This window comes from Nicotiana sylvestris, chromosome 1 (assembly GCF_000393655.2).
Source record: "Nicotiana sylvestris chromosome 1, ASM39365v2, whole genome shotgun sequence".
NCBI classification, from domain to species: Eukaryota; Viridiplantae; Streptophyta; class Magnoliopsida; order Solanales; family Solanaceae; genus Nicotiana; species Nicotiana sylvestris.
In genome coordinates, this window is record NC_091057.1 from 137,305,044 (window position 1) to 137,323,151 (window position 18,108).

Here is an 18,108-nt window from a genome sequence, read left to right on the forward strand (position 1 = left end):
CTTCCTGATCTCACTCTTGAAATTGTGCTTTACATACATACTGTCACGACCCAATTTAGGATCATGATTGGCACCTAGGAGCAAGTGCCCCCAAGTAAGCCTCATCGATATTTTTTCAGAAAAATCGGATAGAGTTTCCCCTATTTTTTGGACTATCCCAAAGATAAACCTGTCTTGGAAATCAACAACCAACATCCTAATATCATACCAAACAATTAACAACCAATCAATCAACCAAATCGAGTCTCCACCATTACTAATCAACCCACTAACAACCAGAAATACTAATATATCTTTAACCTTGATAATAAAGAATGATACTTAATAAAAGACTAATCGCAAAATAATACCCATGACACTAAAAGGATGACTATGGAGCGACTCTAAGAATTCAAAGAAAAGATCATAACAATTGATAAAAATCTCCGCCCACGCGAACAAGTGCGAGGCTCACCAAGAATTCTCAACTTGTGCGCTCTAATTAACGAAATCCTCGCCTGCGTCAACTGCTGTCTCTGTAAAAAAAATTAGCGGGGAATGAGTCACTAGCTCAGTGAGTAATAACACTTAACCATAACCGTTTTTATTTGGGGACAAGTCAGAAGCATGCTAGTATCTCAAAAAGAAAATAACATAAAAATGCCCTTTCAGAAACAATAAATAATTTTCAGTCACATCATGTTCTTCTTGTAGTATAATACAATTAATAATTTAGCAATAAACTCGGTAACCACTGTATAATATCAATATTCATATTTGGGAGGTTTCAATGAACGGATCATGTAATCGGTATAACTGTGGACTTCTTCGTAAGAAGTCAAATATAACGGTAATCCCTACTCGAGGGTAATCGGTAACGATATGCTAGTTCTACCTTCCCACTAGCGAGGGCTATAACAGTAATCAGTAATTATAAGGTGCACCAGTCTAACGAACCCGCCGTTAACTACGGGATCCTTCAAAGTCTACTCCCATTTATACTTGTCTATGTATCCGTATATACTCATAGGAAAATATTTTAAAATAATATAGGGCATTTCGGTTCTTACCAAATCATGAAATTTCATTTCGACAATAGTAAATTCAAGTAATAGTAAAACATATATAGTGTCAGCAAGAATATTTAAAACAACGGTAATCATCTCAAATAACTATTTCGGTATCATATCGAGTAAAAAACTTGTCCCACATGCAACTCAAAATAATCGGTAATATATTCATATTAAAAATCATGTGTAAATCATGCAAGTTATGAAAATACAAATTATGGTAAGATTACTACTCACAATACTCATGCCAAAATACCAAACTCGTCACCTCGAGCAATCCGTATGTCTTCCTTCAATCAATCTATGATCACATCATATTGATCTCGTGTTAGTTTCCTTGTTCGGGCTAATTCATAACTAAATTTGAATATCCACCCCTCGGGATCACACGTTTAGTTCTCAATTCGTCAAATTTGTCTGCCCATACTACAATTAACTTAAGTGAGTCCATAATCTTCTAAAAAAGGTCATTCATATAGTCTATTTATTGTACTATTTGGTCTCCTTAAATCATATGAATACTACAAAAATTGAATAATATTATTGTCCATGATCTTCCTTCTTAATTGATATTTAAATCTTTTTTTGTTGTACTCAATGAAAGCATACACTATGGAAAATATCTCAAGCAAATTCCAAAAAAAGGAGAAATTGAGTATTTTGTTCTAAGTTGTGGAGTAATTTCACTGAGAGCAACTACAAACTTCACCGGACCTGGTTGCCCAAAGCTTTAGTGATCAAAGCTTTTTATTTTCTCAAATTTTTCTTTCACGTTGGTGAAGCTTTAGGCTTCTTTTGTTTCTCCAATCCAACCTTTTCTTTCTTTAGGGATTTTAGTCATCTTCTGATTCTACAGAAGTTTTAATGTGGCGCTTTTCCCTTTTTCAATTCCCTTAACTTTATCTTTTAAAATTTTAATCCAATCCCAGCATCTTCTCTACTCAATTCCGCAAGGAATCATGAGAAAAAATAATATTGTATCAAAAGAAAAAAGAACTACATGAAATTACCTGGAGTTTATTGTGGAAGCTCAAAAATATGTGCCGATGACGAAGTGAAACACGGTATCGGCGCTAAGAAATACTAGAAACGTTTTATTTTTTTGCTCGTTTGATGTGGTTGGCTAAAGGGATTTTTTTGTTTTCAAACCCTTTTCTAGCTTCGTCAATTTGAAGCAGATGGGCTAAGGCCCACTTAAATTGTCTTCCTTCTTTATTTTATTGTTGTTTTCTTTTTCCTTTTTTTTGTTTTTTGTTATTTTTTTTATATTCTGTTTTTTGAAAATTATTTAACTATCCATTATTTAATAGCAGATATTGCATTCTCCCCACCTTATGAAATTCGGTCTCCAAATTTAGCTTAGGTACGTACCTGTAGACTGAAATAATTGAGGATACTTGACTCGCATAACATCTTCTATTTCCCATGTAGCTTCTTCAACAGTATGACTTCTCCATAAGACTTTAACGAGCACAATTTCTTTTGACCGTAGCTTTCTTACTTGCCTATCAACAATAGCCATCGGCTCCTCCTCGTAGGACAACTTCTGATCGAGCGGTATAGTCGGTGCTTCAATCACCTGAGATGAGTCTGATATACATTTTCTTAGCATTGAGACATGAAACACTGGGTGAATAAAGGAAAACTCAGGAGGGAGTGCCAAATGATAAGACACCGCTCCCACTCGGTCTAGTATCTCATACGGTCCTATAAACCTGGAGCTCAACTTGCCTCTTTTCCCAAACCACATAAGTCTCTTTGCAGGGGCTATATGTGCCAAACACCCTATAGATTTTCTACTTAATGCATCAGCCACCATATTGGCTTTTCCAGGATGATACAAAATAGAACAATCATAGTCTTGGAGTAGTTCCATCCAACGACGCTGAAGATTTAGATCTCTCTACTGAAAGATATACTTCAGACTTTTATGGTTAGTATAAATCTCACATGTTTCGCTGTATAGATAATGTCTCCAAATTTTTAGAGCAAATACCACTGCAACTATCTCCAAATCATGTGTAGGATAGTTTTGCTCGTGCCTTTTCAATTGTCTCGAAGCATAAGCTATAACACGACCATTTTGCATGAGAACACATCCTAATCCCACCCTCGAGGCGTCACAGAATACTATAAATCCTCCAGAACCTGATGGTAAGGCTAATATTAGTGTAGTTGTCAAACATGTTTTGAGTTTTTGAAAGCTTTGCTCACATTCTTCCGTCCACTGAAACTTTGCATTTTTCTGTGTTAGCTTGGTCAGCGGCGCTGCTATTCTAGAGAAATCCTATACAAAATGCCTGTAATAGCCTGTTAAGCCTAAAAGGCTGCGAATCTCTGTAGGAGAAGTAGGTCTGGGCCATTTCTGCACAACTTCAATCTTCTTAGGATCTACCATAATTCCATCTTTGGATACAATATGCCCCAAAAATGCTACCGAATTTAACCAGAATTCACACTTCGAGAACTTAGCATAAAGCCGATGTTCTCGCAATGTCTGCAACACAGTCTTGAGATGATTCTCGTGTTCTCCTTGGCTATGAGAATATATCAGGATATCATCAATAAATACTATTACAAATCTATCCAGAAACGGCTTGAACACCCTATTCATAAAATCCATGAATGCAGCTGGAGCATTTGTCAGTCCGAAAGGCATCACAAGGAAATCATAGTGCCCGTATCGAGTTCTGAAAGCAATCTTAGAAAAATCTTCATCTTTGATTCTAAGTTGATGATAACCAGAACGGAGGTCAATCTTTGAAAAGCGGGCAGCTCCTTGTAACTGATCAAACATGTCATCTATACGAGCCAAAGGATATTTATTGCGTATTGTTATCTTGTTCAACTTCCTGTAGTCAGTGCACATTCTCAGGGATCCATTTTTTTTCTTTACGAACAGTACTGGTGCACCCCATGGTGATACACTAGGTCTAATAAAACCCTTATCTAACAAATCTTGTAACTGTTGCTTTAGCTTCCTCAACTCTGCTGGTGCCATTCGATATGGGGGTATCGATATGGGCTGTGTGTCAGGTAGCAAATCAATACCAAAGTCTATTTCTCGTACTGGAGGCAATCCTGGTAAATCCTCAGGAAATACATCAGAAAATTCTCTCACTACGGGTACATTTTCTATACTAACTGTTTCCTTTCTTGTGTCATTTACAATAGCTAAGAGAACCAAGCAACCTTTCTTCAGAAGTCGTTGAGCCTTCATAAAAGATACAATTTTGCAAGTCTCTGGAACCTGACTCCCTCTTAGAATAAAACTGGGTTCATTTGGTATCTCAAACTTAACTATATTTGAATGACAATCGACTATAACATAGCAAGAAGATAACCAATCCATTCCCATCAGCATGTCAAAGTCAATCATATCAAGTACAATAAGGTCAACTAGAGTATCTCTACCCTCAACCCGAATCTGACAAGTACGATACACGTATTTAGCTAATAGAGACTCTCCAACAGGAGTAGCAACTAGAAAAGTATCATTCAATAGCTCGGGCTGTCTACTAAATCTCAAAGCAAAGTGCGAGGACACATAGGAGTGGGTAGATCCCGGATCAATCAACGCAAGTGCATCAAATGAACAGATAGAAAGAATACCTGTAACCACTGCATTCGAGGCCTGAGCATCCTGTCTAGTAAATGCAAAAACTCTCGTCTGACCTCTACCAACATTGCTTTGTCCTTGATTCACAGTAGCACGGTCTCCAGCACCCCGACCTCTATTTCCTGTACCTGTAACACCTGAAGTATTACGAGTAGTCTAAGTCGATATAGCTGACTGAATAGAAGCCTGGTTGAAATTTCTCGGAGGCTGAGGGCAATCCCTCAAGTGATGTCCCAACTGGCCACACCGAAAGCACTCTCCAGTTAGAACACGACATTGGCCCAAATGTGATCTACCACAAGTCTGGCAGACTGGAGTAGTGGCATATATATGCCTAGAATTATGATGTCTAGAAGATGATGGTCCTCTATTACCTTGTCCGTAATGTGGTCTGTATGTGGAATGTGAAGATATGTGTGTCCCTGTCTGAGAACCTTATTGTTGTTATTGTCCTTGATTTCCTGCTTTTCAATTTTCAATAAAACCACCACTGAAAGCCCCTCCTGTATTGGCCTTCTTACGTAAATCACTAGCTACACGCTCATCACGTCCCTTGTTTTCAATCTTTCTAGCAAGGTCGACTACATCAGAGTAGGATAAAGTTTTCATCTGTGGGGCTACTGCAGTGTATAGACGACCAACCAATCCATCAACAAACCTTTGAACTCGAGCTTCTTCGGTAGGCACTAAGTGAGGATCATATATAGCCAGCTTACAGAACTTAGTGTTATATGTTGACACATCCATATCTGGAGTCTAAACCAATCTCTCAAAGTCTCTAGCATATTGTTGCATCAGACTGTCTGGAAGAAAATGATTCTTGAACAACTTAGTGAACTCGCACCATGTCAGTGGTGGTGCTCCTGCTGGCCTTCCTAGCAATACCTTTTCATACCATGTGTTAGCCATATCCTCTAGTTTGTATGCTGCGAGCTCCACGGCTCTCTCACAAGAACATCCAAGAGTACGTAATGCCTTAAGTGTCCCATCCAAGAAACTTCGAAGATCTGCTGAATTATCGGAACCTGTGAATTTTGGTGATTTCAATTTCAGAAACTCTTGTAGGGATACTTCCTTATTCCCGAAAGTCTGAATCTGTGCAGGTTCTTGTATCTGTAAAGTAGCCTGAGGAGCTGAACTTCCTCCCTGAGTAGGCACCAATGCCTCTAACACATTCAATAACCTTGCCACTGTATCTGCAGGTAAGGCAACAATAGGTACAACAGTTGGCACTAGTGGTAGAGTATTCTGAACTCCCTGCTCTTGCACTTGATCTGTCATAACAGCTTGGGTTTGACCCATGTTCCCAACTTGGGGTTGAGGAGCAGTCTGTCTTCTAGTTTGATGAATCCCAACTTGACCGCCACCCCGGGTAGCACCACGTCCAGCAGATGATGGTGTGCGTGTCCTAGCCATCTGCAAAGAAATATTCCAAAGTCAATCTCAAGTTATCTCAACGCACGATCAAAGAATGAAAGAAGAGAAAACATTCCTACATGTTCAGTAGCCTCAAGATCATAAGTATGGGCTCCTACATACCCATGAACAAGACTCTACTAAACATTGCTCAATATCTCCGAACATAAAGCCCAAGCTCTGGTACCAGCTTTCTCACGACCCAATTTAGGATCATGACCGGCACCTAGGAGCAAGTGCCCCCAAGTAAGCCTCATCGGTATTTTTCAGAAAAATCGGACAGAGTTTCCCCTATTTTTGGACTATCCCAAAAATAAACCTATCTTGAAAATCAACAACCAACATCCTAATATTATACTAAACAATTAACAACCAATCAATCAACCAAATCGAGTCTCCACCATTACTAATCAACCCACTAACAACCAGAAATACTAATATATCTTTAACCTTGATAATAAAGAATGATACTTAATAAAAGACTAATCGCAAAATAATACCCATGACACTAAAAGGATGACTATGGAGCGACTCTAAGAATTCAAAGAAAAGATCATAACAATTGATAAAAATCTCCGCCCACGCGAACAAGTGCGAGGCTCACCAAGAATTCTCAACTTGTGCGCTCTAATTAACGAAATCCTCGCCTGCGTCAACTGCTGTCTCTGTAAAAAAAATTAGCGGGGAATGAGTCGCTAGCTCAGTGAGTAATAACACTTAACCACAACCGTTTTTATTTGGGGACAAGTCAGAAACATGCTAGTATCTCAAAGAGAAAATAACATAAAAATGCCCTTTCAGAAACAATAAATAATTTTCAGTCACATCATGTTCTTCTTGTAGTATAATACAATTAATAATTTAGTAATAAGCTCGGTAACCACTGTATAATATCAATATTAACATTTGGGAGGTTTCAATGAACGGATCATGTAATCGGTATAACTGTGGACTTCTTTGTAAGAAGTCAAATATAACGGTAGTCCCTACTCGAGGGTAATCAGTAACGGCATGCTAGTTCTACCTTCCCACTAGCGAGGGCTATAACGGTAATCGGTAATTAAAAGGTGCACCAGATCTAACGAACCCGCCGTTAGCTACGGGATCCTTCAAAGTCGACTCTCATTTATACTTGTCTATGTATCCGTATATACTCATAGGAAAATATTTCAAAACAATATAGGGCATTTCGGTTCTTACCAAATCATGAAATTTCATTTCGACAATAGTAAATTCAAGTAACGGTAAAACATATCTAGTGACAGCAAGAATATTTAAAACAATGGTAATCATCTCAAATAACTATTTCGATATTATATCGAGTAAAAGACTTGTCCCACATACAACTCAAAATAATCGGTAACATATTCATATTAAAAATCATGTGTAACATGCAAGTTATGAAAATACAAATCGCGGTAAGACTACTACTCACAATACTCGTGCCAAAATACCAAACACGTCACCTCGAGTAATCTGTATGTCTTCCTTCAATCAATCTATGATCACATCATATTGATCTCATGTTAGTTTCCTTGTTCGGGCTAATTCATAACTGAATTTGAATATCCACCCCTCGGGATCACATTTAGTTCTCAATTCGTCAAATTTGTCTGCCCATATTACAGTTAACTTAAGTGAGTCCATAATATTCTAAAAAAAGGTCATTCATATAGTCTATTTATTGTACTATTTGGTCTCCTTAAATCATATGAATACTACAAAAATCGGATAATATTATTGTCCATGATCTTCCTTCTTAATTGATATTTAAATCTTTTTTTTGTACTCAATCAAAGCATACACTATGAAAAATATCTCAAGCAAATTCCAAAAAAAAGGAGAAATTGATTATTTTGTTCTAAGCCGTGGAGTAATTTCACTGAGAGCAACTACAAATTTCACCGGACCTGGTTGCCCAAAGCTTTAGTGATCAAAGCTTTTATTTTCTCAAATTTTTCTTTCACGTTGATGAAACTTTAGGCTTCTTTTGTTTCTCCAATCCAACCTTTTCTTTCTTTAGGGATTTTAGTCATCTTCTGATTCTACAGAAGTTTCAATGTGGCGCTTTTCCCTTTTTCAATTCCCTTAACTTTATCTTTTAAACTCTTAATCCAATCCCAACATCTTCTCTACTCAATCCCGCAAGGAATCATGAGCAAAAATAATATTGTATCAAAAGAAAAAAGAATTACATGAAATTACCTGGAGTTTATTGTGGAAGCTCAAAAATATGTACCGATGACGAAGTGAAATACGGTATAGGTGGTAAGAAATACTAGAAACATTTTTTTTCTTTTCTCGTTTGATGTGGTTGGCTAAAGGAATTTTTTTGTTTTCAAACCCTTTTCTAGCTTCGTCAATTTGAAGCAGATGGGTTAAGGCCCACTTAAATTGTCTTCCTTCTTTATTTTATTGTTGTTTTCTTTTTTTTCGTTTTTTTGTTTTGTGTTATTTTTTTTATATTTTGTTTTTTAAAAATTATTTAACTATCCATTATTTAATAGTAGATATTACACATACCTTCAAATATAATCTCATTTATGTCCAAAGGCTGTGCAAACAGTTAATTGCTTAGTTCTTTTCTCATCTAGTTATTCTATGTTGCAGGGTCCTTCAATGAAGAGGTCAGTGAGACTTGGTGAAGCTAAGGGAGGATTATATCTTCTACAATCATTTGTTAATACTGTTAATACCATTACTTCTTCTGAAGCTTTGGTTAATAATAAAGCAATACTTATCTTAGTTTCTAGATGTGAACCTTTTTTTATTTCCAAATGTAATGACAATGTTTCATCCTTTAATGGAAAGTCCCTAAGTTTCTGATTTTTGTTTTCATCTACTACTAGTGAAGAATTCTTATGGCATGTCAGGTTAGGGCATATCCCCAAATCTAATATGAAAAATATTAAAGGCTTACCTTTCATTTCCACAAACAACTCGGCCACTTGTGATGTTTGTCCACTAGCTAGACAATCTAAGCTTCCATTTCCTTCTAGCTCTATTTGCACATCAAATATTTTAGAATTAATCCACATAGATATCTGGGGGCCATAATACCAACTCATCAAGGGTACAGATATTTTTTAACTATAGTGGATGATTTCAGCAGAGGAACTTGGACTTTCATGATGAGTACCAAAAGCAATGCTTTCACTATGCTAAAATCCTTTATAATAATGACAGAAAGGCAATTTAACACTAATATAAAAATAGTTAGGTCCGATAATACTTTAGAATTAGAAAGTGATGTGAGTCGCTCTGAATTTTTTTCTTCTCATGGGATTTTGCACCAAACCATGTGTCCTCACACCCCACAACAAAACGGGATTGTGGAAAGGAAGCATAAACATTTGTTAGAAACTTGTAGGGCATTGCTTTTTCAATCATATCTTCCTATCAGATATTGGGGAGAATGTTTACTCACAACAACCTATTTAATTAATAGGTTTCTTTCTGAAATCCTTAGTTTTAAAACTCCCTATGAGATTCTGTTTGGGAATTTTCCTTCATATACTCATCTTAAATCCTTTGGATGTTTGTGTTTTGTATCTACACACCCTAACAATAGAAACAAACTACAACCTAGAGCAGAAATTTGCATTTTTATAAGTTATCCTTTTGGAAAAGGGGGGTACAAAGTGTTGAATTTAAAAGCCAAACAGATTTCTATATCTAGGAATGTGATTTTTCATGAACATATCTATCCTTTTGCTCCTCAAAAGCATGATAATTTTATTTTTTCACCCACTACTCCAGATTCTACTACTGATCAGTCTATTCCTATTTCTCATCAAGTCCCCATTTCACCCGCTAGTCCTTCAGCTAAGTCCCTTGTTTCATCGAGATCTCCCGCAATAACAACTATTCCTAACAGTTCTTCATCCTCTCCTGGATACATTTCTCAGCCTTTGATCCCTGACTCTACTCCTGAAAATATGTTCCCAGTTGATTATTTAAGGGATGATTCTTCTCTTATTCAAGAGCTTAGGAGATCACAAAGGATACACAAGTTACCAACACACCTAAATGATTATATATTGAATGCTATCTGTCACACAAATGTCACTGATGATTGCTTTAATTCTACTGTTTCTGTTCCTACTATCTCTTTTTCTGCATTGTCCGCTACAAACTAGAGTTTACTTAACTCTCTTTATCATTTAAATGAACTCACCTCCTATTCTCAAGCTTGTTTGCATCCCGGTTGGCAAGAAGCAGTGGCAAAAGAGTTTGAGGCTTTGGAATCTAACCAAACTTGGGAGGTAGTTAAATTACCTGTTGGGAAAAAGGCTCTACCTTGCAAATGAGTGTACAAAGTGAAATACAACTAAGATGGGACTATTGAAAGACTGAAAGCTCGATTGGTGATAAGGCAAAATACTCAAAGAGAAGGAATATATTTTACAGAGACTTTTTCACCTGTAGTCAAGATGACTACCATCAGATTTTAATTTGTCAGTTGCGATAAAAAAATGATGGGTTTTGTTTCAACTGGACGTCAATAATACTTTTTTACATGGTGATCTAAATGAAGAGGTATACATGAAATTTCCAGCTGGAATGGAACCCCCTTCTCCAAATCATGTGTGCAAACTAAGAAAGTCTTTGTATAGTCTTAAACAAGCTTCTCGTCGATGGTATGCTAGACTAACATCAGCGTTGAATTTTAAGGGTTATTCTCACTTACTCAATGATTACTCATTCTTCTTCAAAAATACAGGAAGTTCTATTTCTATTGTTGTTGTATATGTTGACGATATTTTACTCACAGGAGATGATGCACGTGAACTCAATGATCTTAAGAATTTTTTAGATACAGAATTCAAAATTAAAAATCTTGGTAATGCACATTTTATCCTCGGCATGGAAATCATCAGAGAAAATTAGGGATTAATTGTTAGTCAGAGGAAATTTACCTTTGATCTTTTATCAGAGTTTGATTGCTTGAATCTGAAGCCTACTTCTTCTCCTCTTGATCAAAGCACCAAACTTTTTTCCCATTCTGGGAAGCCTCTACCTGATCCTACTCTATATCGATGGATTCTTGAAAATTGAACTTCCTTACTCATACTCATTCTGATATCTCCTTTGCAGTGCAACATCTCAGTCAGTATATGCAAGATCCACGCACACTTCACCTTGCTGCTGCATATCACTGCTTAAGGTACCTTTTTAAGGATCCCGGACTTGGCATCTTCTTTTCTGCTTATCCTTCCCTTTCTCTATTAGCCTTTTGTGACTCTGATTGGGGTGCATGTCCTAAAAATAAGAGATTTGTTAGTGGTTTCTTTATAAGTTTAGGTGGCTCTCCAATTTCTTGAAAGTCTAATAAGCAAACCTCAGTTTCTTTGTCGTCTGCTGAGGTCGAGTATCGATCGATGAGAAAAGTGGTTGCTGAAATTACCTGGTTGATTTGCCTTCTTTCTGATATATCAGCACCTCCTCAGCTACCAGTTTCAGTGTTTTCCGAAAGTCAAGACGCTATGCACATTGCAAAGAATCCCGTTTTTCACGAGCAGAATAAACACGTTGAACTTGACTGTCACTTCGTCCGTCAGCAATACCTTTCTGGACTGATCTCGCTTTCTTTCCTTCCTTCTGGTTCTCAATTGGCCGATATTTTCACGAAACCTTTTTCCGGCCCTCCTCATCAAGATCTGATCTGCAAGTTGGGTGTGCAATCTGCCCCACCAACTTGAGGGGCGTGTTGGTGATAAAGAATTACACAATTCAAAAGACAAAGCAAGCTTTCATATATATGGATTCAAAGAAACGATTTTGGTAAAGGGAAAGCAGAAAAATCCTATGGTCCAATTTTGACTGCTTCTAGCGTCTCATGTCCTAACTCAGGTTTGGATATAACCTAAGTTATTATTGAAGCTTGGACATGTGGGTTATTTAGAGCTATTTGTGTACATACACAATGGATGATACAGATTTCACAAATACAAATACAACATCAACTGGTCAAGACATTTATCTAGATTATTCCCACACATAGGACAAATATATAACTCATATTTAATTGTATTCCTTGTACAAAATTTAGTACATACTATTATAGTTAAACCAATAGGAATTTAGCATTGGTAGCTAGTTTATTGGATTCTCTCATGTATACTAGATGACATACTTATGCGATGCACAGGCCCAATTGTTGCTCTTTTTTCTTATTTTCTTTCTTTTAATATTTCTTGGCCAATTGCTAATTACACACTTTATACGTCTTTAAGGGAAGGAAAAAAGAAGATAGGCGTTTGTGTAATAACGTATAGAACAACATTTACCTGTATTTTTTATTTTTATTTTTTGCGTTATGTGTATTTTAATTTTTCTGAAATCGTATTCCTATACCAATCACTTTGTAATACTTGTCGAAGTTTAACACTTTATTATACAAATATTGCAATACTTGAAGTACAATGTAGAGTATTTCTACACAGGTTCTACACATTTTTATTTAAAAAAATAGTTCTGCACCACCAAACTAAAAATTGATTATAAAAAAATGATTGAAAAGTCAATTAAAAAATAAGTCGTGATGTATTTTCTCATTGTTTAAATTGAATATATATAGTTTTGCTCTTTAGTATTTTCAATTGTGTTAATGTATTGTTTTTTCTTTTTATATTAATCAAAATGTGAATAATAAAGCATATTCATTTTATTTCTAAATAGTTGACGAAAAAACTTTTTTGTTCTTTGAAATAATAATCATAATTTTTAATTATTCACAATTTTTAACAAGAAAATTTGTATTTTATTCTAGGGTGTAATGCAACTTTCTTTACCATTTGAATTCTTTATTGAATACAGAGAAAGTACCCAACTAACTTTAATCAAAGAGGGAAAAATATAATCTTGCATAATGATACTTCTTATGCTGCCTAATATGTAATAAAGAAAAAAAATTCCCAAATTAGTTGTCTTAATCTTTTGTTCAGATTATTCTCAAATAATTTTTTATAGAGGGAATCATTTTTATACCATTTGAACAATATTCAATAGTCTATATTAAAAAAGTACCTTGAAACTATATTTTTATTCTTAAATATTTTTTTCCTAATTTTATAAAGTATTCCAATTAAAATTGAAATTTAATGAGGACTTGTATAAAATGATATAAATTGATACTAATATAAGAACACCTTAATAAAAATTTACATAATTTATTGCCACTTTTTTAAAATAGTCTATACCTAAAATAGTCAATAAATAAAACAAATAAAATAATACTTTCTTAAAGAGATAATAGAATTGTTATGTATAAATGTATGTAACCATTGTATGCTTTTAACCAAATGAACGTTGAATTATAGAATTACCCGATAATTTTTTCAGTTAAAAGTACTAATTGGAAAAAAAAAATTAAACTCTGAAGGTGTGAAGTAGTCTGCTTTAAACAAATTGAAGAATAACATTAACTAAGCAGTGCATTTAAAGAAGATAATGGGAAGCGGGGTCCACCTGAAGAATTCAATAGTTTGGGCCATACTATTTTTGTTTTTCCGGTCATTAGAAACCACAAAATCAGGGAGAAATTCAAAAAAAAAAAAAAAAATTATAAGTGGTCATTCAAAAATAGTCACAATTTTAAAAGTAATCGAAATTTAGTCACTTTTTATGTAAAGATAAATCTGAACAAAAACACTGTTCAAAATCCGGAAAATACTCCAGCATAATATAATGGAGTTCCAGCATAATATACTGGAGTTTTGGTATAATATACCGGTCCAGTATAATATGCTAGAAGTACATACATAGGTGCTCCAAACTCCAGTATATTATTTTGGAACTTTCCACGTGTTGGAGTTCCATCATAATATGCTGGAAGTTCATACACAGGTGCACCGATATCCAGTATATTATGCTAGAACTTTTCGTGTTGCAGCAAAATAATGGCTATTTTTCAATGACTTTGCAAACGCTGACTATTTTTGAATGATCAGTCCGAAAACTGGCTAGCCCGTGCTATTTTTACCAAAAATAAGGCTTTTGAGCCTATTGTACAAGCAAACAATACAGTTATATTTTTGAAATGACCATGATACCCTTGGTCGACCTCCTCTTCTCTCTTCTATATAATAGAAATATACATACTGTATAGTGAAGAAAGATACATTGAAGAAAAAGAAAATTTCCCTCAAACTTTATTGTCTCTTTATATTTCTTCAAAATTTTCCTTGTATTTAGTTGAAATGTAATTTAATATAAAAAAATTGGTATTATGTCGATAAAAAGTGAGACCGATTAAGTAGGTTATAATCCTGAATAATTTTAAATTTGAAATATTTTGATTATGAATCAAACAATCCCTTAGTGTATTTAGCAAGAAAATCCAGGGTTTGAAAAGGACATATCATCACCAAACTCTTCCGATCTTGCATGTAACGTAAACAGTTGAGGGATTCTTTATTTTATAGTTTAAAAACTATTTCGTTTTTTAAATAACCACTGGTGCAAAGCATTTGTTTTAACTGGCTTTGAATGCCTAGGTTCTAGTTGTTCCGAACATAAATGCCCAATATCAAATGCTGCTTCTTCTTCCTCATTTATTTATTACATGCTCTTGTCTTAACTCTTCCATTCATAGCCCACAACAAGTCATGTGCTCTTTATATGGCTTTAATTAAGATTAACAAGATGCAAGTGGGTCAGCAAAATTATGTTGTTACTAGCTTGCTCAGCTACTACACATATTAATGAAGATATATGGAATTTGTTTTTCAATTCTTTTTCTTAGTTCCTCCATTGTTTCCACTCTGCAACTCATCTATATTTTATTACTCAACTAATTTATGAAGGTCATGCTTTTTGTACGTTTTGTTTATTAGATATATTAATGACTATGTGCTTTTTCTACTTCAATGTCCAATAATTAAAGTTAATAGTATTATCCCTGAATATCAAAAAATTGAATTTTGCCAGTTGCAATAAACCTTGTGTTGTTGAAATTTGTCTCGAGGTGAATATGCTGCTGCCCAATCTGTCAAAATTTCTCTTCACTTAAATGTGATTTTCACAATCTTTTATTTGTATTTTGGGCGGGGCTGAATCTATTTGCATACAAACATATGGGATATGGAAAGAGAAGTAAACATCCAACCTCCAGCACATAAAATTAATTTTAGGGATATATTAATTTTAAGTTAACTATTTCCCCTCTAAATATTAAAAATGTATTTCTCAGTAACTACGTGCAAAATATGAAATACTCAAGCTCAATGTATAGCAACTTAAACATCGAATGTGCGTCAACTTCTGTTTGCCTCTGCAACATAAAATCTTTAGAAACTGAAAATGGTCAGATAACCTTATTTTTTAAGTTCAAGTACTTAAAGAAAAAATTATCTTACGATAATATACGTATTTTAATGTGGTTCACACTATTTTTTAAGTACAAGTGTAACTCATTTTTGTAGTGCATAAAGTTGAATCATCTTTAGTACTATAACTTTTTACTAGTGAGAATTTGATAGACTAAAGAAATTATTGGACTTAAACCCAGGATAGTTTTCATTTCTGTTCTATTAGGCCTTTTGTATAGTTGGGCCTCTTTTTCTTTCTCTTATACTGGGAATTGGCCCATGGCCGAATATTATTGATTATTAGACTAAAGTGTACATACTAATAGATTGATTGAAGTCTATTGAGTTTAATACATCATTTCCTCTCTTTCTATTTACCCGATGGTTCTCAGTTTCTCTCTACCACCGATTAGAACCTAGGGTTTTCTCATTTCCATTCATGAAAATTCAATCTCTTCTTACAAGTTAACATGGTATCAGAGCGATGATTCCTGATGTACTCGACGAGCTAGTTCATCCTATCGGTTTCAGTTTTCTCAATTTTGAGTTTTTTCGTTGTATTTGATGGGATCTGGTTTGCGATTTTCTGGGAAATTTGGGTTTTTTTCAGCGTCAATTGAGGATAACTTCAACATTTCCTTGTTCTAAGTCAACAAGGCTCTACTCTTTCGAGTATTGTGAAGGAGATACGGTACTATCTATTCATCCCTTGCTACATAGGTTTTGTGATCTAATTGAACGATTTGTGAAGCTACTGTTTGTGTAATTGATTTTAGCTCAAATTTTCTCTGTGACCTGTTCTATACGTGTTGTGGTGTTGAGTCCCAAATTTTGCCCTTAATTGTTATTTCAAGCCATGGGTACAGAATCGAGCACTTCCTCTCCTGTCCTTCAGTCTCCTCCTACGCTTATTGACTCTTCTCATCCTCTTTATGTTTATCCATCAGATAATCCTAGTGTTTTGTTAGTGTCAGTCCCCTTTTCAGGGACTGGATATACTTCATGGAGAAAAATGTTTTAATTGCATTGTCCGCTAAGAATAAAGCTGGGTTGATCAATGATAGAATTCCACAACCCCCACCTACTTCTCCTCTTTATGATTACTGGGTGAGATGTAATGACATAGTCTTTGCTTGGCTAAGCAATTCCTTATCCAAAGACATTGCAGATAGTGTTTTACACTGTGATACTGCTAGGGACCTGTGGAGGGATGTAGAAGAAAAGTATGGACAATCTAGTGCTTGTAGGTATTATCAAATACAAAGGGAAATTGCTGGGGTATCTCAGGGTTATTCTGATATTGCTAGTTACTATACTAGGCTTAGGAAACTCTGAGATGAGTTGAAAACTGCTGCATTTGGTCCAACATGCACTTGTGGGGCTGAGCCATAATGCAGTGTTGGTCAGAAACTTATTCATTTCCTCACAGGGTTGAATGAGACCTACTCAAATGCTAGGAGCAATATCCTTATGATGTATCCTGTTCCAACTCTGGTTAAAGCTTACTCCATTTTTCTTCATGATGAGAGTCAATGAGAAATTCAGCCATCTGGTGGTTCATTTCTCTCAGAGTTAGCTTCCTTTTCTGTGAAATCTACACCTGCCCCTGCCCAGCTCACTAATGGTCCTAAATTCTTTCCTCAGAAAGTCAATTTTGACATCAAAAGGAAAACTATTGTGTGCAAATACTGTAAAAAGACTGCGTATTCTGTTGACAAATACGATAAACTTCATGGGTTCCCAAGTAGTTTCAAGTTCACAAAGGGCAGAAAATCTGTTGCTTGTGCTCAAGTTGACACTTTTGCATCAGAGGATCAGCAGTTTTCTGAAAATATCACTAACAATCCTGTCCATGGGTTCAGCAAGGAACAATACCAACGTCTCATGAGCTTATTTCAACAGTCTAACATCTCTTCTTCTCAAGATTCAACTGGCAACACTACTGCAATGGCTGATTGTGCAGGTGTGGTCTGTAGTCTTGCTGTTTAGTCTCTTGCTTTGTGTTGTGCATCACAATTAAAAATCAGCACCTGGATTCTAGACTCAGGTGCAACCTGTCATGCCCCAAAAACCAAGGGGCGCTACCGGCGCTAGACCGGGTAACCCCAGTCAAGCGGACCTGGGTGCCTTTCCTATCCCACGTGTTACCCCGTGTTTTCATTATCCGTTAACCAAGTGAAATATCCATTTATGATTTAAATATATTATTACGAGATTTACATAATATACATGGTTACTTAGCGTGTTTTACAAGTTACACTGCCCAAATACAAAATACATAAGTACATAACCCACATTTCCTGTCTACGGAGCCTCTAGGGATACAAAAGAGTGTTACAATACTTGCCGGTAACAAGGCTCCGGCTATACCTAACGCAAATACCAAAATAAGATTTCCGGGAGGAAAAACGGCATGAGCCACGCAGGGCCCCGAGAGGAAAAAGGGGCTCACCAATACAGCTGACGGAAAGTGAAGGAGTGCTACTGTTGGTGGACTGGAGTACCTGCTATAGAACCACCTACAATCATAACACGAATGTAGCGCCCCCGGCAAAAGGGACGTCAGTACATTTGAATTGTACTGGTATGTATGAACAAACTTTACCCCAAGTAAAATCAAGAAATACACAGGTAACAAACAGTAATAGAATCAACAATCCAATGCACATGAAAGGAACAACCAAATCCAAACAAGTTCCACAATCTCTCCTTT

General features: G+C 35.6%; 1 protein-coding gene across 1 annotated transcript; it reads left to right on the forward strand.

The window, feature by feature from the left end:
• Window positions 1-16,397: 16,397 nt before the first annotated feature.
• Window positions 16,398-17,384, forward strand: LOC104223185 (uncharacterized). Its single transcript, XM_009774559.2, has 3 exons — window positions 16,398-16,701; window positions 16,825-16,889; window positions 16,941-17,384. The coding sequence occupies exons 1-3, from the start codon at window positions 16,398-16,400 to the stop codon at window positions 17,382-17,384; spliced, it is 813 nt and encodes a 270-aa protein (XP_009772861.2).
• Window positions 17,385-18,108: the final 724 nt, after the last annotated feature.